Below are 26,504 nucleotides of genomic sequence, written 5' to 3'. Positions count from 1 at the left end.
TAAGAGAATGAACTATGTTCTAGTGTGGGCAGCGATGGGGATCCCATAGGCGGGGAAGGACAAAGGAGTTTTGGGCAGCTGTAAAAAAGCAGATTACTCAAACACATCTCAGAGCACAGGTAAGTCGAAGGATGTAACAGGAAATACAACAAATAGTAAAGTACGGGCAGAAGATAACAAGAAAAAACATCATAAGAAGCTGTGTTTCTAAGAGACTTTGATAATGATACAAGGAAGTAAAGATAAAAAATGGAGTCACTACCCCAGTTTAAACATATTCCAGAGAACAGGAACACTGTATATATCCTTAAACTCACATTCTTTACTCAGCATATTTTCAGATTTACCTGCCTTAATGCTTGTATTTTATTATTTCATTCATACTAACTGCTGTTTAGATATACTAGATTCTTTACTGATTCTCCTATTCATTGACATTAAATTATATGTCTTGTACAAGTCTCCTTGTGTAAATGAGAAGTAATTTTCTATAAATTCTATCTTTGCCATTTTTCAATTAGGCTGTTTAGTCTTGCTTTTAGATTTTCTCCATAGATTCTATGGACTAAACTTTCATCAATTATAGATGTTTCTTGACTTATGATGAAGTTACATCTCAATAAACCCACAGTAAGTCAAAATGCATTTAATACCCCAATAAACCCATTATAAAGTAAGTCAAACCATTAAGTCAGGAACTGTACATGTATAACACACCTTAGTCTATACTTGTCTTTTCACAATATTTATGGTGTCAAAGTATGGAGACGTTTTTTCATTTTTTTTTAATTGATATGTAACAACTGTGCTTATTCTGGGGGTACATGTGCTATTTTGATACATGTATACACTGAATAATAATCGAATCAAGGTACCTGACATATCCATCACCTCAAATATTTGTTTTCTTTGTCCTGGGAACATTACAAATCTTCTCTTTTAGCTATTTTGAAGTATAAATTATTGTTAACTATAATTTCCCTACTGTACTATCAAATACTAGAAAGAGGATGGGCACTGTGGCTCACACTTGTAATCCCAGCACTTTGGGAGGCAGAGGCAGGTGGATCACCTGAGGCCAGGAGTGCGAGACCAAGCCTGGTCAACATGGTGAAACCTCGCCTCCAATAAAAATAAAATCAGCCGGGCGTGGTGGCAGATGCCTATACTCCCAGCTACTTGGGAGGCTGAGGCAGAAGAATTGCTTGAACCTGGGAGGCAGAGGTTGCAGTGAGCTGAGATCGCGCCACTGCATTCCAGCCTGGGCGACAGAGCGAGACTACATCTCAAAAAACAAACAAACAAATACTAGAAAGAACTATGCCTTCTATCTAACTGTATTTTTGTAGTACTCCTTAACTTCACTTCACTCCTCCCCTCCCCAGTTCCTTTCCCAGCCTCTGATAACCACCATTCTATTCTCTACTTCCATGAGACCTTTCTTTTCACATGAGTGAAAACGTATTTGTCTTCCTGTTCTCATTTTATATCACTTTACAAAATAACCTCCAGTTCCATCCATGTTGCCGCAAATGACAGAATTTCATTTTTTTATGGCTGGAATAATATTCTGTTGTATACATATACCACAATTTCTTTATTCACTCATCCATTGATAGACACAGTTCAATTCCATATATTGGTTACCACAAATAGCTTTTATTTTTAATGTAATCAAATTTATCAGTCTGTTCTCATATGGCTTTGCTCTCTGTATCTTTCTTAAGAAATTCATTCCTATCTTGAGGTTGTAAAGATGTTTATTTTCTTTTTTTTTTTTTTTTTGAGTCGGAGTCTCGCTCTGTCGCCCAGGCTGGAGTGCAGTGGCACAATCTCGACTCACTGTAAGGTCTGCCTCCCGGGTTCACACCATTCTCCTGCCTCAGCCTCCCAAGTAGCTGGGACTACAGGCGCCCGCCACCACACCCAGCTAATAATGTTTTGTATTTTTAGTAGAGACAGGGTTTCACTGTGTTAGCCAGGATGGTCTTGATCTCCTGACCTCATGATCCGCCCGCCTCGGCCTCCCAAAGTGCTGGGATTACAGACGTGAGCCACCGCACCCAGTCCCCAAAGATGTTTATTTTCAAACAAAATTTTAAAAACTTACTTTTCACATTTAGACCTTTATTCCACCTATAATTTATTCTTATGTATGGTCTGAGATAAGTATCTAATTTTTATTATTTTCCATATAAGTGCTAAACCGTCCTAAAACCATTCATTAAATAATTTCTTATTCCCCCTTTGATAACTTGTAATACCCACTCTCTCTCAGCTTCTACATAAGGATGCTTTCATTCAGAAATTCTCCATTATTTCCATATGTCCCTTTGTCTATCACTGACTGATTATAGCCAAAGGGACACATGAAAATAATGTCAAGATTAGGTCCCTGTTTTCTTATTCTTCTTCAAAACTGTTTGGCTATTATTGGTCATTTGCTCTTTCATGTCAGTTTTAGATTCATCTTGTCAAATTACACACAAGTGCACATGCTATCACTTTCTTTTTTTTTTTTTTTTTTCTTTTTCTTTTTCCGTTTTGAGACAGAGTCTCACTTGGTCGCCCAGGCTGGAGTGCAGTGGTGTGATCACGGCTCACCGCAGCCTTGACCTCCCTGCAAGCGATCCTCCCACCTCAGCCTCCTAAGTAACTGGGACTACAGACATGCGTCACTTGCCCAGCTAATATTTGTAGAGACAGGGTTTTGCCATGTTGTTCAGGCTGGTCTCAAACTCCTGAGCTCAAGTGATTCCCCCGCCTTGGCTTCCCAAAGTGCTGGGATAATGAGAGAGAGCCACTGTGCCTGGCCTCAGTTTCTATTTTTGATTGAATTATTGATCAGTATGCAGAAGATTGACATCATAATGATACTGAGTCTCCCCTTCCATAAACAGTAAATCTCTCAACATATGTAAGTCTTCTATTATGCTTTTCAGTCAATTATAACAATTTTCAACATAAAGGTGATACACATTACGGTTAGATTTCTAAGTACCTTACATCTTTGTTAAAGCTACAAATGAAAAATTTTTGAAATTATGCTAGCAGGTTTTTGTATCTTCTTATGTCTCACAACCTTCTAGAATGTTCTTATATTTTCTATAAATTTGTCTGTACACCATTTTGTGTTTTCTGCACAATCATATTTCAGTTCAGTTTCTTCCAGTCCTCTTATATTGTATTTGTCTTGTCTTATTCCACTAATATAACACACCTACTATAATGAGGATTAAAAATAGCATGCTTAAGATATGGAACCAATCTAACTGTCCACTGACTGATGAGTGGATAAAGAAAATGTGGTATATATACACCATGGAATACTACTCAGCGATAAAAAGAATGAAATAATGTCTTTTGCAGCAACTTGGATGGAGCTGGAGGCCATTATTCTAAGTGAAATAACTCAGGAATGGGAAACCAAATACTGTATGTTCTCACTTATAAGTGGGAACTAAGCTACAGGTACACAAAGGCACACAGAGCGATATAATGGACTACAGGGAATCAGAAGGCGGAGAGGGGACAAGAAACAAAAAACACATTGTGTACACACTGGGTACAATGTACACTTGTCAGGTGACAGGGGCACTAAAAGCTCAGACTTCACCACTATACAATTCATCCATGTAACCAAAAACCCCCTGTACCCCAAAAGCTACTGAAATTTCAAAATATATAAATAAATACAAAATTTTTTTAAAGCATGTTTGCCTTTTTGCCTGCACAGAAGCAGTATTTTTACAATGTTCCTCACATCAAAGAGAATGCTTCAACATTCCACCATTAAATACTGTATCATACATATCTCCTTATCAATTTAAGTTCTATTCCCAATTTGCTAAGTTATAAATTACAATGAATTGTATCCATCTTTTTCTATATCTATTAAAATTTGTCTTTCTCTTTGATCTATTAAACAAGTATCTTAGTCTATCACTAACATAATGTTAATCCATCCTTGTATTCCTAAAATAAAGCCAATTTGGTGATTATCAATAGTATTTTAAATCATTCTGGAAATTACTATTTTATATTGGGAATCAATTAGCCTTTTTTTTTTTTTTTCTTGCTTGGTTTGCACCTGGTTTCCCTAGGAAGATTATTCTCTGCTCATAAAATGAGTTATGGAGTAGTCCTTTCTATAATCTGGAAGTGTGCTGAAAGTTAGGAATATTTGCCACTTAAATAATCAACAGAAATCCCTGGTAACGGGTTTACAGGTTCTTTTGTTGTTGGTTTGAGTTCTGCTGCTGTTATTATTTTTGCTGCTGTTATCATTGCTATTGCTGTTTGAAAAGAAGAGTTTTGTTTTATAGGTAGAGTTTTTAAAACCAACTAAATGTATTGGTTATAGGCTATTTGTCTTGATTTTCTCTCAAGACAAATTTGCCAGGTTATATTTTCTAGGAATTTATTCTAATTTCAAATATGTTAGCATAAAATATTCCTCATGGAATTGTCTTTTGATCTTTTTCATGTCCACTGTTCCTCATCTCATTCTAAAACTGTACATAGACATCATTTCTTTTGGTGATCTAGCTTTCCAAGCATTTGCTTATTTAATACATTTTTCAAATTACTAACTTAGGGTTTTGATGGAACGTCACTGTGTTTTCTATTTCACTAATTTCATTTCTTCACTACTTTCTTCCTTGTATAATTTGTTTATTCTCATGTTTTTATTACTCCTTGAAATGGACATTTAGCCATGAAGTTACACTTAAAACTGTATCCTGCAAGTTTTAATATGTATCACTTAATTATTATTTCTAAATATTTTAACTGCCATTATGACTTAATGTTTTGTCAGATTATATGCTTGCTATTAGTGGTTTTGTGTTTCAAATCCTCGATATTTTTATAAACTCAGTTTACCTGATTTATAATCACTAAAATACATGTTAAAATGGAACACAAATAGTGAATTTGCTTCTTTCTGTTAATTATGCTTGTTATTAAATTAGTAGTTTTGTGTTTCAAATCCTCAATATTTTTTATAAACTCAGTTTACCTGATTTATAGTCACTAAAACACATGTTAAAATGGAACACAAATAGTGAATTTGCTTCTTTCTGTCCATAATTCTTTCAATTTGTGTTTTATATATTTTGAGCCTGTGTTCATATAAGTTTAGATATCTTCCTGAGTACTGAATCTTTTCTCATTATATAAAGCTCTTCTTTATCCATTAAAGACCACTATGTCTAATATAAGCTATCTTGGTTTTCTTTTGGTTTATATTTGCCTGGCAAGTACTTTTTCCATCCTTTTATATTCGACCTTTTCTGAATGTGTTTTATTTGTATTTCTTAGTAAAAATAATCACCCAGATTATGTTCAATCCAATCTGAGAACCTGTCTTACATGGTAAATACAGGCCATTTACATTTACTGTAACTCTTCCTTTTATTATAATCCTTAAAATTTTAACATAAATGGTTCCTTTAAAGTTCAAACTTAATAGCTCCAAATACTCCTGATCATCCCAGGATTATATCACTTATTAATTCCATTAATCCACTCTATTTTACATAAGATTCATTTATTCTCTAACACTGCAAATGAGAAGCCAGTAATCAGTTCAGCATTCATTCCTTGGTAAGGGCCATGCCTTTACATTCTGGGTGCTTTATATATGATTTCTCTTTCAGTATTCCACAATTTCAGGATGGACCTGGACAGGGATTTCCTCTCTTTATTTTTTTTTTTTACTCTAGTCATGGTACATTTTCTCACTAGTCCATAAATTAATGGCTTTAACCAATTCTGGAATATTTCAAGCTAACTTCTACTTGAATATCATCTCTTCTCAATTCTCCATTTGTTATTCTGAAATCACTATTCAATATGTCAGACCTTATCTTTCATGTTTCAGCTCACTGTGCCTGTATAATTTCCTCACATCTATCCCAGTTCTCTAAATATCTTTTATATATAATTCAATCAAGGTTTATATTTTGGTGGCCATTTTTCCTTTTTTTTTTTGAGACAGAGTCTCACTCTGTCACCCAGGTTTGAGTGTGCAGTTGTGCAATCTCAGCTCACTGTAACCTCCACCTCTCAGGTTCAAGCAATTCTCCTGCCTCAGCCTCCTGAGTAGCTGGGATTATAGGTGCATGCTGCCACGCCTGGCTAATTTTTGTAATTTTAGTAGACAGGGTTTCACCATGTTGGCCAGGCTGGTCTTGAACTCCTGGCCTCAGGTGATCCACCCGCCTTGGTCTCCCAAAGTGCTGGGATTACACGTATAAGTTACTGCACCCAGCCATTTTTCATTGCTAATGAGTTTTTCTCCTAATTTTCTCCTTTAATATGTCTAGTTATTACGTTTTTTACCTCTTAAACATTTTATCATTAATCCTTTCAAGAGTATTTATAATTTTTTAAAAAATTTTGTCAGAATGTTTTATTCAGTGTCATTCACTAAACTACAAGGAGCTACGCAAGTTACGCAAAGGGCTGCAAAACAGTAATTGTCTTGAGAAATGTCCACCCTAAGCTAAATGGACTAAGCAGAAGATTGAATCTACAAGTACTTGGTGGAAAGATTCCAGCTCCTGTACTTAGAGACAGGAAGTCTGGAAGATCCTATGATTCTAGTTTCTGGAAGTACCTACAGGTCCTCTCCCTAAAACAAGGCCAAGGAGAACATGTCTAATCAGGAAGGGTGGGTTTATTTTCCCCAACAAAGTCTTCTCCATGACAATGGATGGATGGAGGCCTCAGATGCCTCTGGTAGTCAGCTGCCCAGTGCAGAAAGCCAGGCTAGATACTCAATTTGTGTCTAGGAGGGTTTGTCTTGGCACAGTTGACAAGTGGATGAGGGTTCCAGAGAGCTAGGCTGAGAGTCCAGTCAGGCACAGCCCATTTGAAAGGCTTAGCAGGTCTCCCCCTGGGAATTCAGCCCTCCTCCCTAGGGCATTCTGTGGCTGATTCATGACCTCTGCCTTCTCACCTGAGCACACAGGCAGTAGAGCTTGTGGCATCAGGCCAGGTGTTCATTTGCCCAGCAGAAGTCACTAGCTGGGCCCCAGGCTGATTTTTACAGCTCATTTAATAAAATGGATTAACGGGGATTATAACTAGATGTGGGCACCAAGGTGAAGGAGACAATGGGATGAGCCTCTGCAGGTCTACTTGCCAGCTTCCCCCTTCTCTCTTGTGGTCACCAGAGGCAGAAGTGAGGCTGGTCTGGGTAGAGTCAGGACATGGTGGGCTGCATTCAGAAGGTGCAGCAGGAAGGAGTGAGGGGTGGGAAGAGAAGCAAGATGGCAGCTGACTAGGAACCCACAGCACACCAGGACCTGTAGATTTTATTTAATAGATATATTATCTGAATTTTTGAACTCTAATCTTGCTATTTGTAGTGTCTGCTAAGTTTCAGGATTCAGAGACTGTTTTAAGAGTTTGGAATTTTTGAATTATGAGATCATTTTCACTGAACCATTATTCGTGTCAATCTCTACACTGAGATTATATTTTGCCAGAGAGGTCTTATATTTGCACAGATAACTACAACACTGGTGATTCCTGTCCTCCTCTCCTTAACCCAAACCCCTTCTAAATTATAGAACCGTTATTTCTAACTGGAGATTCAGTCATTTTCTAAAATCAAAACACAAACACACACACACAAAAACACACAAACATAACATCTTAATTAACATCACGCAGGCAAGAAACACTGTCACCAACATATCACTCCTCTCCCATTTAGTAGAGACTTCCCTTTAAATTTCACCAGTCCTCTCTATCTACATTATCACTATCTTTTAGTTATGGCCCTACTTGGTTCCATCTTCTGACAAGTAAGTTATGTAACAGCATCTAAGTAGCTACTACTAACTCACTCCCTGAAATACACTCTATATGCAACTGAATTATAACAAATGTTATTACATGAAATCTACAATTTCTTATTAGTTATTAAGTGTATCTTTTTATTACACATTAATCACAATAAATATGTATTAATATAACTAAACCAACAGATTCTCTAAAAGATTAAAGCAGGATAAACCATATTTAGAACCTAAGCACAAATTTTAAGCCTTAATATTAACGGGCATTAGACACATTACAGTATACATTGTTACTCACCTTATGAGCAGGTACCAGATTTACTAAAACTGTATCTAAAAGCTCCTGAGACACTGTATCACCTTCACAAATAATAGAGCTCATAAGGTCTACCATGTGCATATGGACTTTCTGATTGTGGCCATTGCTGCAATTCAAAACAGATTTTGTTTCAATTACAACTGAGATATACAGGATTTACTCTTAAGATGATACTGACAAGCATTATGCTTTACCAAAATAATACTAAAATATTAAATAAAATTCTATGTATATTCCTTTAAAGCTTCCCTCTCTCCCACATCATACAAAAGTATACAAATTATATTTTTACACTACATTTCTTAGATTTTTCCCTAATTTTAACCAGTCTCACAATCAAAAGTAATTACATCAAAAGCAACTTCAGTTCTGCCTTAAATTCAGAAAATCGAATTGCTCTGAAGTTAATTCTAGTAAATAATTTTAAAGAATACACAAAAAGCTCAAATAGCCACATGCATTAAGAAGTCAGTATGTATGTTTTATAGACAAATAATGCAATCCAAAAAAATTTTACACTGGCCTTATGCCACTCCTCTAACCAATAATTACATATAATACAAAATTAAGCTCTATTCATTTTTGAAACATGTATAAAAATAAATTTAAGTGTGTTAAAAGTTACATCTCTTAGCCTTCTAATATTCATTGTAACAGTTTATGCAGATTCACCTACAAGTTCAAAATTTGTTACCTTTTTTTAATGTTACATACTTAATAAAATAAACTTACTTTATAACTGAAAATAAGGTTCTGTATAGCTGGGTGAAAATTTCATTGCTATCTTCTAACTCAAAGCATATGTTATATGACTTGACCCAAGCAATGTTCTAAAAATAAGACGTAAAAAAGTGAAAGTTAAGCATTTTGATTATTAAAAATATACAAACAAAAAAATCAGTTTAAAATGTCATCTCAAGATACAAGATATTGCTTACCTCAAGTAAATAAAAATACCTATTGAATTGTGGGCTCTTTGTATCCTCTAGCCCCTTCAACTGTCTTGTTATAAACATAAATATATCCTTAAATAAAAAAAGACAAAATGCCATTTAGATTATGAACACTAAATGAAAATAACCATGAAACTCCTAGAGTTTATTCAGCACTCATGTGTACATATCATAATAAACTATAAAGAACCAGAAAAAAATTTTATTTGGCTAAAATGTTTTAAAAGTACACCTTTATATGAACAACATTAAATATGTTACATTAAATATCTTACTATCCTTCATAGGAAAACAGTAAATCATTTGCCATAATCTTAAAGTCAAAAAATTTCATCTTATAGCAAAAGTTAAACAAATAAACCTGAAAACTGAGACAGCTAAAATTTATGCTATTTTTAGAATAAAAAATGTTGCAATGACTGAGAGCTGATCAGGTTTCCTGGAACAGCAAAATATATGGTAATTAAATAGCAAGAGCAGTTTAGGAAACAATTTTTTTTAATTGCCAAATGACAATACAATAGATACCACAGAGAAGCTTAGACTCTTAGAAGTCAACCTGTCAAGCTTCCTACCAATCATTGTAATTACCTGCTTTTCCCCATCTTTCTAAATCTATTCCCATCTCATATTTTTGACTTATTACTATATCTGCATTTGCATCTACGTTTGTATAAAGCAACCACACAATCAAGTCTGCATAATAACCAGCTAACAACATGATGACAGGACCAAACCAGCACATACCAACATTAACCTTGAATGTAAACACACTGAATGCCTCAATTAAAAGGTGCAGTGTGGTCAGCTGGTTAAAGAAGCAAGGCCCAACTGTATGCTGTCTACAAGAGACTCGTTTCATATGCAACGACACTGATAGGGTCAAAGTAAAGGGATGGAGAAAAATCTACCAAGCAAACAGAAAACAGAAAAAAGCAGGGGTTGCTATTCTAATTTCAGACAAAACAGGCTTTAAACCAACAATGACAAAGAAGAGCATTACATACTGATAAACGGTTCAATTCAACAAGAAAACCTAACTATCCTAAAAATATATGCATCCAACAAAGGAACACACAGATTCATAAAGCAAGTTCTTAGAGACTTATGAAGAGACATGGATAATGATACAATAATAGTGGGGCAGAATTAGATTATTGGGGCTCCACTGACAGAATTAGATTATTGGGGCAGACAACTAACAAAGATAATCAGACCTAAACTCAGCATTTGACCAAATGGGCCTAACAGATAAATACAGAACTCTCCATTCAAAACAACAGAATATACATTCTTCTCATCTGCACATGGCACATACTCTAAAACTGACCACATAATAAGCCATAAAACAATCTTCAGCAAATTTTTAAAATGTGATTCACCACATAATGATGACCACATATGTTGAAGTTGACAGCCAAATCAAGAACAGAATACCAGCCAGGCACAGTGGCTCAGCCTGTAATCCCAGCACTTTGGAAAGCCAAGGCGGGTGGATGGCTTGAGCCCAGGAGTTCAAGACCAGCCTGGCCAACATGGCAAACCCCCATCTCTATTAAAAATACAAAAATTAGCCAGGCATGGTGGCATGTGCTTGCAGTCCCAGCTACTCAGGAGGCTGAGACAGGAGAATTGTTTGTACCCAGGAGGCAAAGATTGCAGTGAGCCAAGATTGTGCTACTGCACTCCAGCCTGGGTGACAGAGCCAGACTCTGTCTTTTTTTTTAAAAAAAAAAAAAAAAAACAGCCACAAAAAGAATAAAATACCTAGGAATAGAGCTACCCAGGGTGGTAAAAGACCTCCACAACAAGAATTACAAAACATTGCTCAAAGAAACCACAGATGACACAAACAAATGGAAAATCATTCCATGTTCATGGATAGGAAGAATCAATGTTACTAAAAAGGCCATGCTGTCCAAAGCAATTTACTGAATTAAATGCTATTCCTATCAAACTACCAAGGACATTCTTTACAAAATTAGAAAAAACTACCTTAAAATGTCTATGGAACCAAAAGGGACGCCAAACAGCCAAGGCAATCCTAAGCAAAAAAAAAACAAAGCTGGAGACATCACATTATCCAACTTTAAAGTATACTACAAGGCTACAGTAACCAAAACAGCATGATAGTAGTACAAAAACACATAGAACAATGGAACATAATAGAAAGTCCAGAAATAATGCTGCACACCTACACCATCTGATCTTCAACAAAAGCACAAAAACAAGCAATGAGGAAAAGACTCCATATTCTATAAATGGTGCTGGGATAACTAGCTAGTCATATGCAGAAGACTGAAACTGGACCCTTTCCTGAAACCATATACAAAAATCAACTCATGATGGATTAAAGACTTAAATGTAAAGCCTAAAACTATAAAATCCCTGGAAGATAACCTAGGAAATACCATTCTGGACATAGGACCTGGCAAAGACTTCATGATGAAGATGCCAAAACCAACTGTAACAAAAACAAAAATTGACAAATGCGACCTAATTAAACTAAAAAGCTTCTGTATAGCAAAACAGAGTTAAGAGACAACCTACAAAATGGGAGAAAATATTTGCAAACCATACATTGAACAAAGGTCTAATATCAAGAAGGTATAAGGAACTTAATTAACAAGCAAAAAACGATCCCATTAAAAAGAGGGCAGGCCGGGTGCGATGGCTCATGCCTGTAATCCCAGTACTTTAGGAGGCCAAGGCGGGCAGATCACAAGGTCAGGAGTTCAAGACCAGCCCAGTCAACGTGGTAAAACCACTCTACTAATACAAAAATTAGCCGGGCGTGGTGATGGGCACCTGTAATCCCAGCTACTGGGGAGGCTGAGGGAGGAGAAGCACTTGAACCTGAGAGATGGAGGTTGCAGTGAGCCAAGATCGCACCACTGCACTCCAGCCTGAGCAACAGTGCGAAACTCCATCTAAAAAAAAAAAATATATATATATATAGGGCAAAGAACATGAAGAGATACTTTTCAAAAGAAGATATACGTATGGCCAACACGCGTATGAAAAAATGCTCAACATCACTGATTAGAGAAATGCAAATCAAAACCACAACGAGATATCATCTCGTACCAGTCAGAATGGCTATTGTTAAAAAGTCAAAAAAAAAAATGACAGATGCTGGCAAGGTTGCAGAGAAAAGGAAGTGCTGATACATCACTGGTGGGAATATAAATTAGTTCAGCCATTGTGGAAAACAGTTTGGCAATTTCTCAAAGGACTGAAAACAGGACTACCATTTGACCCAGCAATCCCATCATTGGGTATATACCCAAAGGAATACAAATCATTCTACCATAAAGACACATGTATGCATATGTTCGTAGCAGCACTATTCACAATAGCAAAGACATAGAATCAACCTAAATGCCAATCAACAGTAAAATGGATAAAGAAAATATTCCATATACACCATGGACTATTATACAGCCATAAAAAATGAGATCATGTCCTGTGCAGCAACATGGATGCCACTGGAAGCCATTATCCTAAGCAAACAAACGCAGGAAGAGAAAACCAAATACCATATGTTCTCACTTATCACCAGGAGCTAAACACTGAGTACATATGAACACAAAGAAGAGAACAGACACCAGCATCTTCTTGACGGTGGAGGGTGGGAGGAGGGTGAGGATCGGAAAACTACCTATTGGGAATCATGCTTTTACCTGGGTGACAAAATAATCTGCACACCAAACCCTCAGGACATGCAATTTACCTACATAACAAACCTGCAAATGTACCCCTGAACCTAAAATACAAGTTTTTTTAAAAAAAGATTACCTAAAACAAAAAAAGTTACTTTGATAGTAGTACTGTGGAAAATATGTTCTCTATGAATGAACCCTTCCTGGATTGCTGAAAGAGTACACATGCTCTATTGACCCTATCTGGCGATGGAAAGACAAGTCACTTATAACCTCACCAATTACTGCCTAAACATGAAGCCAACTGTATAAAAGGGGTTTGCTGATGACAATAACAAACTGAAAGTGGAAAGGTAAGGCTCAAATATCACAATTTTCTAATATGTATACAACACTACTGTAGACAAAATATATAGACATACAGATACACGAATTTGATGCTAATCAAGACGAAGTGAAATCTCTTAAATATTTAGAAAGCACCCTCAAAGTCAATAATTTTTAAGTATTATCCCCCAAAAAGAAAAAAGAGGCATTTAGAATAAGACTCAAAAAAAAATTCATCAGAAAAACCAAATACTTAACATTTTTCAGCTAGGGAATAATGCACAAAGACCCTAATTTCAGCTCTTTTACAGTTTTCTCATAAATTGTCCTGTTAGAAACAGAACAGATATGTAGCTATTCTTTAGGGAGAATTTCTCGTTACCCCCAAAGCCCTGAAATAGGTCCTTGATTATGCAAACTGAAAGATCCCCAAGAGAGGTAAACAAATTGTACAGTAGCAGTCTTAAGTTAGACTTCCTCGTCATGAGAATGCCAACAAGACATCTAGTATGGGAGAGCCACAGCCACCGTCAAACAAATGGAATCATTCCTTAAACCGATTAAGTATCTCCAAATGAGAAATTCACATTTAGAAATCAAGCTAGTACCTGGGTATACAACTACATGGACCAGCTCATGTTATCTACTTTAAGTCTCCGTCCATTCTCAAATCTTACAATTCCACCTTTAAATGACAAATATTGCCCTCTACCTCCCTCAACCTAAGATTCTTTCACCAATCAAAATTTAAAACAAGCATGCCCAAAACAGGTTGCACATCCTCTACTCGAATTTTGGTAGACTTGATCAAATAAGCACCTTCCTCACTTCAGTTATCAAGAACTCCATGAGTCCAAGAACCATGCCTGGGTTTTTTTCACCACTGTAAATCCAGTTCCTGACACATAAGTAACAGCAAGACTTATTAAGTGAAATAAACATAAATTGTCTGCCATTTTTTCACACTGTGGATTAATAATCTTTCTATGGACTCATTCTCTAACCCACAGTTTCCACAATTATCTTTTTTTTGTTTTGTTTTCTGAGACTCTCACTGTGTTGGCCAGGCTGGAGCACAGTGGAGCAATCTCACTCCATCCTCCACCTCCCAGGTTCAAGTGATTCCCCTGTCTCAGCCTCCACAGTAGCTGGGGTTACAGTCATGTGCCACCACAGCCGGCTAATTTTTGTATTTTGAGTAGAGACGAGGTTTCACCATGTTGGCCAGGATGGTTTCGAACTCCTGACCTCAGGTGATCCACCCACCTCGGCCTCCCAAAGTGCACAGGTGTAAGCCACCACACCCGGCCTCCACAATTATCTTTTATTGTTGCTGTTTTTAATTCCTACCTGATCTGCCTTATAAACATTCAGTATTTTTTGCACAACTCTAGTTACTTCATGCTTTCTACCAGCATTTTCCTAAAAAGATTACTCGTGCTATTCCCCTTCTCATCCTTTAAAGATTTTTGCATTTATATAGTTTTACTTACAATTACTGTAACCAAGTACCACATGTCTTTTGTACCTTTCCATTAAAATTTTGTTCACTGAATCTTTTTTTTTTTTTTTTTTTTTTTTTAATAGAGAGAGTCTCACTCAGCCCAGGCTGGAATGCAGTGGTGCCATTTTGGCTCACTGCAACCTCCGCCCCCCGGGGGCTCAAGCACTCCTCTCACCTCAGCCTCCCAAGTAGTTATGGAATTACAGGTGCACAGCACCACACAAGGCTAATTTCTTTTTTTTTTTTTTTTTTTTTAAAGTAGAGACAACGCCTTGCTATGTTGCCCAAGCTGGTCTCCAACTCATGAACTCAAGTAATCATCCTGCCTCGGCCTCCCAAAGTGCTGGGATTACAGGCGTGAGCCACTGCACCTGGCCTGTATTTTCTTCATAAAAATTTATATCACACCTTTCATTAAATAAATTAGGATTATATAAACTCATGTTTATACTAGATATTGTGTTTTAAATAATGGCCATGGTCTTCAATAAGGATTTTCAAAAGTGAAAAGGAATTGTCCCCAAAATTATAATGAAAGAAACAGAGCTAATGATGACATAATACAAAAAAAATTATACACTGTATTAATCTACTTCTTAACCTCAAGACCAGAAAGTTTTTCAAAAATAAGTTCTACAAAAAAAAAAAAAACATCAAGTTTAGCAAAAGATGACTATAGCTAATGTCAAAGAATCCAAGGAAATCATCTAAATACCTTAACTCCTATTTTAGTTAGAAAGATAAATCAAAGTATCGGTCAATCTTGGAGTTATTTAAATCAGTACTTGCCTTCAGTTTATCAGGGGATGTGTAAGGAGCTTCAGGAGCATAAATCCTGAAAATATCAGCAAGGCAGCAGGCTACCAGTAAGCGAACATCTTTATCAGGATGCTTGAGAAAAAAATCTGAAGCAAGATGTAAAGCTAGGTTTAAGTAAAGCTCCTTTTCTTCTTCAGAGTCCTGGTCCATATCCATAAAAGTTTTCACAACCATCTATACAAAAATAAAAAATCAAATAATGAAATGCTCCATGTAAAACTACAGTCATGTGAAATAAAGGTCATGTTAATTGCTAAGGTTAACTTCAAATGAATATACTTTCATTTTTCTGCAGAAAGTCTCTACTTGAGAGAACACAATCCTCCTAAAACTACAAAGTAAACTTTTATTTAAAAGACTTACTAAAATATTTTTTCATTTACCCAAAATATCTGCTAACCAGATTTTTAAAAATTAAATTGCCCTTATGTAGTAGTCATTATTGGAAGAATTCCAGTAGAATATTTGTGGAAACTTCTGGTCTCACTTGTACAACTGGACTAAAAGGAGTATGTCCTTAAGAATACCATCTTTTTAAAAAATAATATTTCTAATCCTTTCATGAGAAGAAAAAGTATATGCCTAAAGAAAACCCTAAGATGATAATTTAATTTTCCATTTAAGCCATTAAACCACTCCAGTCACATGGTTTTATTTAAGAAAGGATGTCAAAGATGCATCCCTCAACACTGAAAAGCTACTATGAAGTATCCACCACAGCATCCAACAAAATATTTCTCGTGTGGCAGTAAAAGAGAATATGATGTGGATAATTCATTAATTCAGTTGCACATGTGAGTTAAGCCAAAGGTTCTTTTTTCAAAAATATTTCTATAAAAGGTGAATAGAAAATAGAATGGTATACCATGAATTCTGAGAAGAGCTTTCTCTGATTTCAATATTAGTAATTACAATGATGATCTCAGTCTGCACTATTCCTACTTCAGATGAAACAAAATTGCCTAACTTGACAGGAACTGACATTTAAATACAACTCCAATGGAAAGGTGACCATCCAGCATCCACTAGGTGGTGCTGCAAATACTAGGCAACAAGTGGGGCTGGCCACAAAGTATCAATGTTAAATGTCTTGGTCCTTTATGCTGCAACGATTTCCACTTGCCATCCAGCTAGACTTCTGAGTAACAAATGGTTCGATTTCTACTGAATTCTCAGAGCAGCTGTGGAAAACACTGTTCCTCACAGAGCAACCTCTCAGTTCTATTATGCCAGATACCAGAACCAACAGTAAACTAATCCTTCCAACCTGGCACTACATTTAGATTAAGGGTATGATGTCTGGGTCTTAACTTTTTTATTTTATTACTTTTAAGATTTATGCTTTGATTGCCTATATGTTTAGGAAAAACCACAAAGGGTAAAAAAGAACTGCATGCATGTATGTAACTATTTATTTCTGTAGATCTCTTAACAAAAGATAAGAGATTAAGCATATTTTGAATAAAATGTTACAGGAAAAAAAACAAATTTTATAAACAGTGTCACCTTACATGTTAACAAATTGTTATAATGTATAAAACTTACATGGGTATTTATACATATCATCCTACATAATTTTTTCATATTTTTCTAAGAAGGAGGATGCTAAAAATAGGAAGTATAAATTAGGAAAATAAATGAGAAAAAAGTATAACTGGATTACTGCTAGACATAAATGTCTACAAAATAATGAAAGCATATTACAAACATTAAATATGAGTACTGAGGCAATCATTCCACCAACAATAACCACAAAGTTTGTTCAAGGTCCAGAAAATGGGAATTCCTCACTACTGTCTACAACTCAAATGCTGTTATAAAACTCATTAATAACTCATGAGTTCTCCAAATTAGAAAAGAAATCTGAGAAAATAACATCTCTAAAAGACACTAATGCTAACCAGTTTTAAGTGTAGGCTCTGAGTTCAAGATTAGTTTCTCAACAAACAACAGGAATGCTCACTTATTCTTAGTATAAACAAATATAAGGTAATAAATGTATTAGTTTCTCTAAAAATGCAATAGGTCAAGAGAAGGTAAATACATAGAAAATGAAGCATGTCACATATAGAAAGGATTTATAGCTTGACTATTCTTAATAAAATACACACCAGTTCCCAACTAGATAAAATATCCACCTATTAGTAAATTTAATCTGCTCAAAGATGATTTTCCTTTGAATAAACATCTGATATCTGACATTCTGATACTTTAAGTATTAACATATATATGTACAATATTAAGACTTTATGTGAAATTTATGATAGTATTAAGCATCTTTTTCTCTTTATAAAAATTCTATACACCATGTAGCAATAAAGAAGAGTATTTGTTTTTAAGCCCTTGGATCTTCAATGATTAATTCGGGAACATTTTTCAGCCCTGACATCCAGGTAAATAATAATATATCAAGCAACATAAATATCTAGGTAGATACAACCTCGATCGGAAATGCTCAAAAATAAAGACCATCTAAACTAACTGATAGACCAGCTTAACATTCTCCTTAGACACTATGCTTCTTTATCCATTTTAACAATTACAGAGATCATCACCACCCTAAAGGAAAAGGTGAAAATATTATTCAAACACATATGAAGAGGCCCTAGCCTCATCCATAGAAGTTCACCAGCAATCTTGATTCATTACTACATGTCAGAAGCAGAGGGAGAAGCTTAAAGTGAAGACCTTTGACCTACTTTGAAAAGAACTTACAAGAAAGTAGTACACAGCCTAATGACTCAGTATAAAGACTTAAAACTCCCTTAAAGTGGTTGTCTTTAGAAACTATATAGGAGAAAGGAGACAACTTTGTATAGACAATAAGGAATACGAGTATTGTAGACTCGTTCTTTATACCCAAGTACAGGAGAACCTAGAAAATCTAAGCTTCACCTTTCTAATTGCTGTCCCATTAATCATAGCCAAATAATCCCCACTGTTTCTTATATACTCTACTCCCTTAGATCTTTTCTATGCCATTTGCTGCTTTGCTTTGCTTTTTTAAGTTACCCTAACAAGATACATTATAGCCCCATGTGATTTCCACAGGGGACCTCTGCCCTACACAGATGTCCAAAAGAACACAATTTTACTCACCTTTAATCGTCTCACCATCTCCTCTTTAGATATTTTATCTGATATTTCCTTGACCCCAGGCGGATATGTAATTTTTCCATCATTGGTCCTAGTCTTTGAATGAGCCATGACAGAAATATTCCTACCCCTAAAACAAGAAAACTATTAGATGCAAACCAAAAAATAGATATAAACATTCTTAACAAACATAAATGGTAACCTTCCCCACCAACCAAAATTTGTAACTACCTAATTTACAGTAATTTATTTTACCATTTAATGAAAATCACTCTATTGAACATTTCCCAAAATTATTTTTAGAAAAAACATATTTTTACTTTCATTTCCTCAGTGGCAAGCTTTGTTATTTGTCCTAACCCTCCAACTAAAAATAATAATAATAGTAGTAAGCTAAAGAAAAAAAATAAATACTTTTTAAAAGCACCACAAAGTACTCAAACTAAAACCTAAGAGAAAATAGGAATCCAGGGAAGTAAGTGGGAACACTGGGACATTATAGCTACTTATACTCTGAAAGCATTTTTCATTTCTGACAAATGTGGGATTCAGTTTTGATGGTCTTATAGGGCAAGGGGAACAGAAGTAAATCTGAACATATCAAGGCAGACAGTCAAATAGGAAACTCTCCTGACATTAATGTAGGCCACCACCCTACCCAAAGAAGATATACCTGCAAAGGAGAGGGTAAACTAGAAATGAACACCTCTTTTCCCCAGCCCCACCCCCTAGAGGGAACCGCTGAGAAGGCTGCCTCGGTGGTAAACAGAGAAAGGCAACACGAATACAGGGAAGGAACAGGTAATTAGTTTTGGCCATGGGCCTGCACACTTGCTGGGGTTGACATGACCTAAGTGGCCCAGAGAATCTCAAAACATGAACTCAGAGACCCCCGGTTAGTAATAGCCCCAAGCACCTAACATAAGTAAATCCAAGTCTTGCCTACAGAAGGGTGCCTTCATCCTAAGTATCAAAGAATCCCCACTATGATGTTTCTAGAACAATGAGCAAGTATCAAGTCAAAAATAACCAAGCAACTATGAGGAAGAACCAGCAGAAATACCAAACAAAAATAGACAAAATTTTTGTGTCTATCAAAGACTGTAAAACTACTATAATCTTAAAGAAATAAAAGACAATTCCAAAAATATCTACAGGAAACAAAAAAATTATAAAGACTAAACTAAAAGATTTTTTTTAGATAGAACTTCTAAAAATGAAAAAATACAATTACTGAAATTGAAAACTCAACAGGTCAATGTATTCGCAGATATGAAAAACCATTAAAGGCCAGGTGGGATTGCTCACGCCTGTAATCCCAGCACTTTTGGGAGGCCGAGGCAGGCAGATCACTTGAGCTCCGAAGTTTAAGAACAGCCTGGGCAACATAGCAAAACCCCATCTCCACAAAAAATACAAAAATCAGCCAGGTGTGGTGGCACACCCCTGTAGTCCCAGATACTCAGGAGGCTGCAGTAGAGGAGTTGCTTGAACCCAGGAGGTGGAGGTTGCAGTGAGCTGAGATTGCGCCACTGCATTCCACTTGTCTCAAAAAAGAAAGAATGAAGTGAAAGAAAGGTCAGAAGAAATTATCCGGAGTGCAATACAGTGAAACATACAACTGAAATACATAAGGATAGAAAGGCCTAAATGTAGCCTACAATTCATGGAAGTTATAGAGGGAGAAGAATGAGAGATTCATTCATGGGATTCATGAGAGTACCAGAAGGACTAGATTGAAGCAGAGGCCAAATACCTACAGAGAATATCATAAAATACCAACCTACAAATTTAGTAAGCCAAACAGGATTAAATTTAAAATAATGATAATTCCAGAAAACAAACAAAATTTAGAGCACACACAGTACCTTGAAAGGAATAGCATTTAAACTAACAGGTGACTTCTCAACCAGAAGACAGCAAAATGTTATCTTCAAAGTGGAGAAAGAATATAATTGCAAATCTAAAGTTTACAACCAAGGAGTATAATTTTTAAGTGCAGAGTAAAATAAGGGCAAATTAGCCAAATGAAAACTAAGAGGTGTGAGTATTTATATATAAAGTACATATAACATTGCTTAGCACATACTAAGTACTATATGTGTATGTAATATACACAATCAGGTTAAAAGAAAAGATTTTTAAATTTCAACATAAACACCTTAAAAGACAATGAAAAATGTGGATACATGCTGAAAATAAAAGGATGGAAAATTATGTCATGCAAACACTAAAATCAGTTAAGCTAAATATCAAGTTAAAAAAAAAAAAGATAAATAGGCCCCAGATTCACTCTGTGGTATTTACTCAATAGAAACGTATAGTTTGTCCACCGTGAGACATAAAAAAAATGTTCACAGCAATACCATTCAGTTGCCAAAACAGAAAACACAAATGATCATCAACACTAGAATGAATAGCAATTTGTAGTATAGTCACACAATGGGGGCAAAAAAAAAAAAAAAAAAAAACAGCCATGAGAGTGAATAAATCATTGGCTCACACAATAATATGGATTAACATTACAAACATCTGGATGGGCATGATGGTTCACATCTGTAATCCCAGCATCTGGGAAGGCTAAGGCAGGTGGATCACCTGAGCCCAGGAGTTCAAGACCAGCCTGGGCAATACAGTGAGACCTCCTATCTACAAAAAATAAAAATAAATTAGCCAAGCATAGTGGTGTGCACCTGTGGTCCCAGCTACCCGGGAAGTTGAGGTGGAAGTCCTGCTTAAGCCCACGAAGTCAAAGCCACAGCAAGCCATGATCACACCACTGCACTCAAGCCTGAGTGACACAGCGGACCCTGTCTCAACACACACCACACACCCACACACCCACACACATACCCACACACACACATCAAAGTGAAAGAAGCCAGACACAAAACACTACATAAGAGTATGATTACATTTATATGCTCAAAAACAGAGAAACCTAATCTATGATGGTAAAAGTCAGGACAGTCATGTTTTGGGAGACAAATGTTAACGGAAAAAGGGGTGAAAAGATACTTCTAAGATGCTAGTTACACAAGTATTTTCACTTTGTGTGAAGTCATATAGAGCTAAAGACAAAAGTTTTGCACTTTTCTGAATGTATGTTATACTTCAACAAAAAGTTTAACAAAAAAGATAACAAGAAAAGCTCCAGACATTTAAATTTTTTAAAGCACTTCTTAATAATCAATGAATCAAAAGAAAACAAGCGTAGGATCAACAAAGTCAAAAATCACAGGCCAATCTTATAAATTTGATAATATGACATTTGAAAATGTAGATAAAGCTGAGAAACTACATCTTATTACCAAAACTAACTCAAGAAAGAAAAAAAAAACGATTAAGAAACAAAATCAATCATTAACAGATCTTTCCACAAGGAAAAATATCCAAGTCTAGATGGCTTTACTAGTGAGTCCTGTCAAATAAAGGAAGAAATATTTCCCATGTCATACAAATAGTTCCAAGAAATGAAAAACAAGGGAATCCTTCCCAACTAGTTTTAAGCAACTAATTACCATAACTCTGACAACAAAACCCAATGAGAATAATCAGAGGCCAGGCACAATGGCTCCTGTCTGTGATCCCAGCACTTTGGGAGGCTGAGGCAATAAGACTGCTTAAAGCCAGGAGTTCAAGACCAGCCAGGGCAACAAAGCAAGACCTTGCCTCTACAAAAAAATTAAAATGAATAAAAAATTAGCCAAGTTGAGGTGACAAGATCACTTGAGCCCAGAAGTTCAAGGATGCAGTGAGCTATGATTGTGCCACTGCACTCCAGCCTAGGCAACAGACAGTCTGTATCTGAAAAAGGAAAAGAAAAAAGAAAAGAACAATCAGAGAAAATAAATCACAGACAAATCTTAATCATAAATGCAAAACTCCTAAACAAAACATTAGGAAACCAAATGCAGCAATATATTCGTAAGTGTTTATCCCGGGAAGGCAAGGTTAAATTCATCACATCAACATGCTTAAAAAGAAAATCATATTTAAATTATATACTAAACAGATTTTTTCAAATCTCAATAAATTAAGAAAAATTTGGTAAATTCAACAACTCATGACTGTAAAAGTAAAACAAAAACGAAACAAGAAACAAGTTTAGTAAACTAAGAATTGGGTGAAAGTTTCCTTTATCTGAGAAAAGTAGGATGCTATAAACACCCTACAGCATAAATAATGTTTATTGACAATCCATTGAAAGCTTTGTGTTCAGGAACTACAGGAACATACCTATTATCGTCACTTTTTTTTTAATTTGACACTGCAATAAAAATGATAATCAACAAAGGAAGGAAAGAAAAAGAAATAAAGGGTATAAGGATTTAAAATGACCAGTCGTTATTCACAGATGATGTTTACGTACATACAAACTTCAAAAGGATTTACAGATAAAACATGTGAATTATTAAGACTGAGTTTAGCAAAGATGAAAAGTAACAAACATCAACATAGAGATGTTCCTCAACTTACAATAAGGTTACGTCCCAATAAACCCATTGTAAATTTAAAATATCGTTAAGCCAAAAGTGCATTTCTATCATATGTCAAGAAACATACCAAATGTGTATTGCCTTCACGCCATCATGAAGTCAAAAAATTGTCCTAAGTCGAACCACCATAAGTCAGGGACATCCATAACAAGCATAAGTCACCAACAGGTAACAACAGGTAATGAGTGACAGAGCGGACCCTGTCTCAACACACACCACACACCCACACACAAATACTTAATGGTAAAAGATTAAATGCTTCCCCTTTAAGATCAGAAACAAAGAAAGGATGTCTACTCCCAGCACTTTTATTCAACATAATGCTAGAAGCCCTAGGCAGCACACAAAGAAACAGAAAATAAAAAGCATACATATTGGAAAAGAAACTGTCCCTACATCCAGACAACATGATTATCTACACAGAAGATGCCAAAGGAATCTACAAAAAATAAACCACTAGTTCATCAAGGTTGCAGGATACAAGATTAACATCCAAAAATCTGTGTTCCTCCTGTGCATAGTCATACATCACTTAATGATGGGACACATTCTAATAAATACGTTATTGGGGAATTTTATTGTTGTGCAAACATCATACAGTGTACTTACACAAACCTAAATGGAACAGACTACTACATACCTAGGCTATATGGTATAGCCTATTGCTTCTAGGCTACAAACCTGTACAGCATGTTACTGTACTGAATACTGTAAGCAACCGTAACACAATGGTATTTGTGTATCTGAATGTATCTAAACATAGAAAAGGTACAGTACAAATACAGTATTATAAGCTTATGGAACCACCATCATATATGCAGTCCGTCACTGACAGAAAAGTTGTGTGGTACGCAACTGTATATGAAAAAAAGTGGTAGCGATAACAGGAAAGAACAGAGAGAATACAATAAAAAGTTCTGAAGACACTTTCATATCTATGTTTTTTTAAAAGGACACTGTACCTATATTTCACATCATATACAAAATGAATTCGAGGTACAGTAACAACCTAAATATGGAGGCAAAGTGTTAAAAGCTTTTAGAATATGATACAAGAGAAAAGCTGCATGACTTCAGGTTAGGAAAAACACTAGCAAGAACCAAGTTCATAGTTACATTCCTTCAACCAAAGAAGATACTCAGCCAATGCCTAGGACAAAGCACTCGAGGGAAAGATTGATAAATGTGATAGGCTTCTCTTCCACTGAGTCGGGAGTGGAAGAAAGTCTCTCTGCCTTATTTCGGAGACAAAAGCTGTTCATGATTCATAAAAACAAATACATGAATATGGCCACAGACCACAGCTATACAATGTAGACAGAGTGACCTTGTAAAATATACTCCATCCATGTAATCAAAAATTTATCAAGCGCCTCATATGCAGAACACAACAGCAGAAACTACAGAGCAAAACACATAAAATGGGTCTCAAAATCCATGAAGAGAAACAGACATTCCCCTAAATAAGTGAATCACAGTTGATTCTGAAATTATCCTAACAGAAATAAACAACAAGCTTGGAAAAAATACGGCTGAAAGAAAAACCACTTCTGTAAGTGGACAGGGGTAAAGTGGTAATAACACAGAGAATAAAAAGACAGAAAAAAAACATTCTGAATAAATCTCAGAGGGCAAATTACAGTTACTGGACCAGAAGTACGACTGAAGGAAAAAGTGGAAGGAAGTAAAAGGAGCTAAGACGGAAAAAATAAGAGACAACAAAGAGGGAGGTTACTCAATTTGCACTTCAGTCTTATAAACAGCATTGTAAGGAGAGGTTTGAAACACCTCTGTGAATATACACAGGTTGTTTTTCCTCCGAGTAAAACATACTGGCCCTTGTCTACTAAGCAAACTCTATAGACCTTAAAGTCTCATTTTAACTTTTTCTGACCTCAACCAGGCAGAGCTAGGCTCCTCCCCCTACAGCTAGTCACACTTCGAACCTACTACAATTAGCATTTATCACATTGTATCTATTGTACTTATTTCTATCCTTGTCTCTCCCACTAGACTGTAAGCTCCTTAAGAAAAGTAGCGTATAACATTTATGCTAGCATCTATCTGCTAGCATCTATCGCATATAATAGCTACTATCAGTAGTAGGCACTCAGGAAATAATGAATGAATGAACGACCAGAACTATTCGAAGAAATTATGGTTACAGCAAAAAGCAGAGCTAGACATGGAAGAAATTAAAACAAGTTACAAAACTACTGCAAAATTCCAAGAAAGAAGTAATGAGGAACTGACTGTAGGCAATGACTACAAAACAAGAAAACTGATTCAAAGACTTATGAATGATTATACCAGAGAAGCAGAACATGATTATAAGATTCAAAACCTTTGTTCCTAGAAGGCCATTTATTTAAATATTTATTGAGAATTTGCTTGGTGCAATATACTAAGTACTAGGAATGCAATGATGAGCAAATGTACAAGAAATGGAGATGGGGGAAAACTCAGAGAGATTAAGTCTTGGGAAAAATAAAGTTTGCTCTAGAAGGCAACTGTAGATTATACATCTAAAGTTCTAGAAAAAAAAATGTAAAATGAGAAAATACTTTTAGAACAATTTATTGTTCATGCTTTATGGGTTTACAAGATGAGTAAAGAAAATGAGTAGGGTGAGCTGAGATATCAACACTAAACCTTAATGAAATACCTATAGTGATTGGGGTGGTGGGAGCCCACAGGGGAGATAAAGAAGGAAAACAGAAGAAAGTCAAGAAAACAGCTTTAGAAAAATGAGAGTAATTGTTACAAAAATCTAGGGAAAAATGTTTGAAGATGAAGGGGTGATATATAGTGATATTACAAAAACCTAGGCAACAAAGTTTGAAGATGGAGGGGTGATACATAGTGATGATTACCCTCAGTGAAAACATACAAAATCACCTCAGCAAATACTCCCTTGAACTTGACAGGATATTTGAGAAAAAAAGTGTCCAGAAAATGATGGGAATGAATACCAAACTACGAGATAAGAAAAAGGTGAAAAGAAAAAAGAGGAAGCAGAAAAGGAGCAACGCAGAAGAAGAGGGTATCATTAAGTCAATAAAAAACAGGTATTGATACAGAGCTGCTCCTTAAACAGAATGTCAAATAAATGATTTGACATATAATAGTTCCTTTCATCTTTGGGGAATCTCAACTATTCACCATTAAGGTAGAGCAAACAAAAAATGAAAAATAACCGCACTTAGAAAATAGTCATATAAAACTGGCCTGTATCAGACTCTATTTTATGAACTATAGTATATTACAGAAAAATGTGATTTTTTTTTTTTTTTTTTTGAGACGGAGTCTCGCTTTGTCACCCAGGCTGGAGTGCGGTGGCGCGATCTCGGCTCACTGCGAGCTCCGCCTCCCGGGTTCACGCCACTCTCCTGCCTCAGCCTCCCGAGTAGCTGGGACTACAGGAGCTCGCCACCACGCCTGGCTAATTTTTTGTATTTTTTTAGTAGAGATGGGGTTTCACTGTGTTAGCCAGGATGGTCTTGATCTCCTGACC

General features: G+C 35.8%; 1 protein-coding gene across 16 annotated transcripts in view; it reads right to left on the bottom strand.

The window, feature by feature from the left end:
- PDS5B (PDS5 cohesin associated factor B) overlaps positions 1 to 26,504 on the bottom strand; it is a 187,684-nt gene that overhangs the window by 106,551 nt on the left and 54,629 nt on the right. For all 16 annotated transcript variants that reach the window (XM_054528896.2, XM_054528889.2, XM_054528891.2 and 13 more), the window contains exons 2-6: positions 18,495 to 18,621; positions 15,366 to 15,569; positions 9,069 to 9,155; positions 8,863 to 8,960; positions 8,110 to 8,236 (exon numbers count right to left, since the gene is read on the bottom strand). In XM_054528896.2, coding sequence (XP_054384871.1) covers positions 8,110 to 8,236; positions 8,863 to 8,960; positions 9,069 to 9,155; positions 15,366 to 15,569; positions 18,495 to 18,602 — 624 coding nt within the window. In that variant the 5' untranslated portion in view covers positions 18,603 to 18,621. The remainder of the gene's footprint in view (positions 1 to 8,109; positions 8,237 to 8,862; positions 8,961 to 9,068; positions 9,156 to 15,365; positions 15,570 to 18,494; positions 18,622 to 26,504) is intronic.

This window comes from Pongo abelii, chromosome 14 (genome assembly GCF_028885655.2).
Source record: "Pongo abelii isolate AG06213 chromosome 14, NHGRI_mPonAbe1-v2.0_pri, whole genome shotgun sequence".
Classification (NCBI taxonomy): domain Eukaryota; kingdom Metazoa; phylum Chordata; class Mammalia; order Primates; family Hominidae; genus Pongo; species Pongo abelii.
Note: the sequence above shows the minus strand (reverse complement) of the source record. Positions and strands in the feature narration are given on the sequence as shown.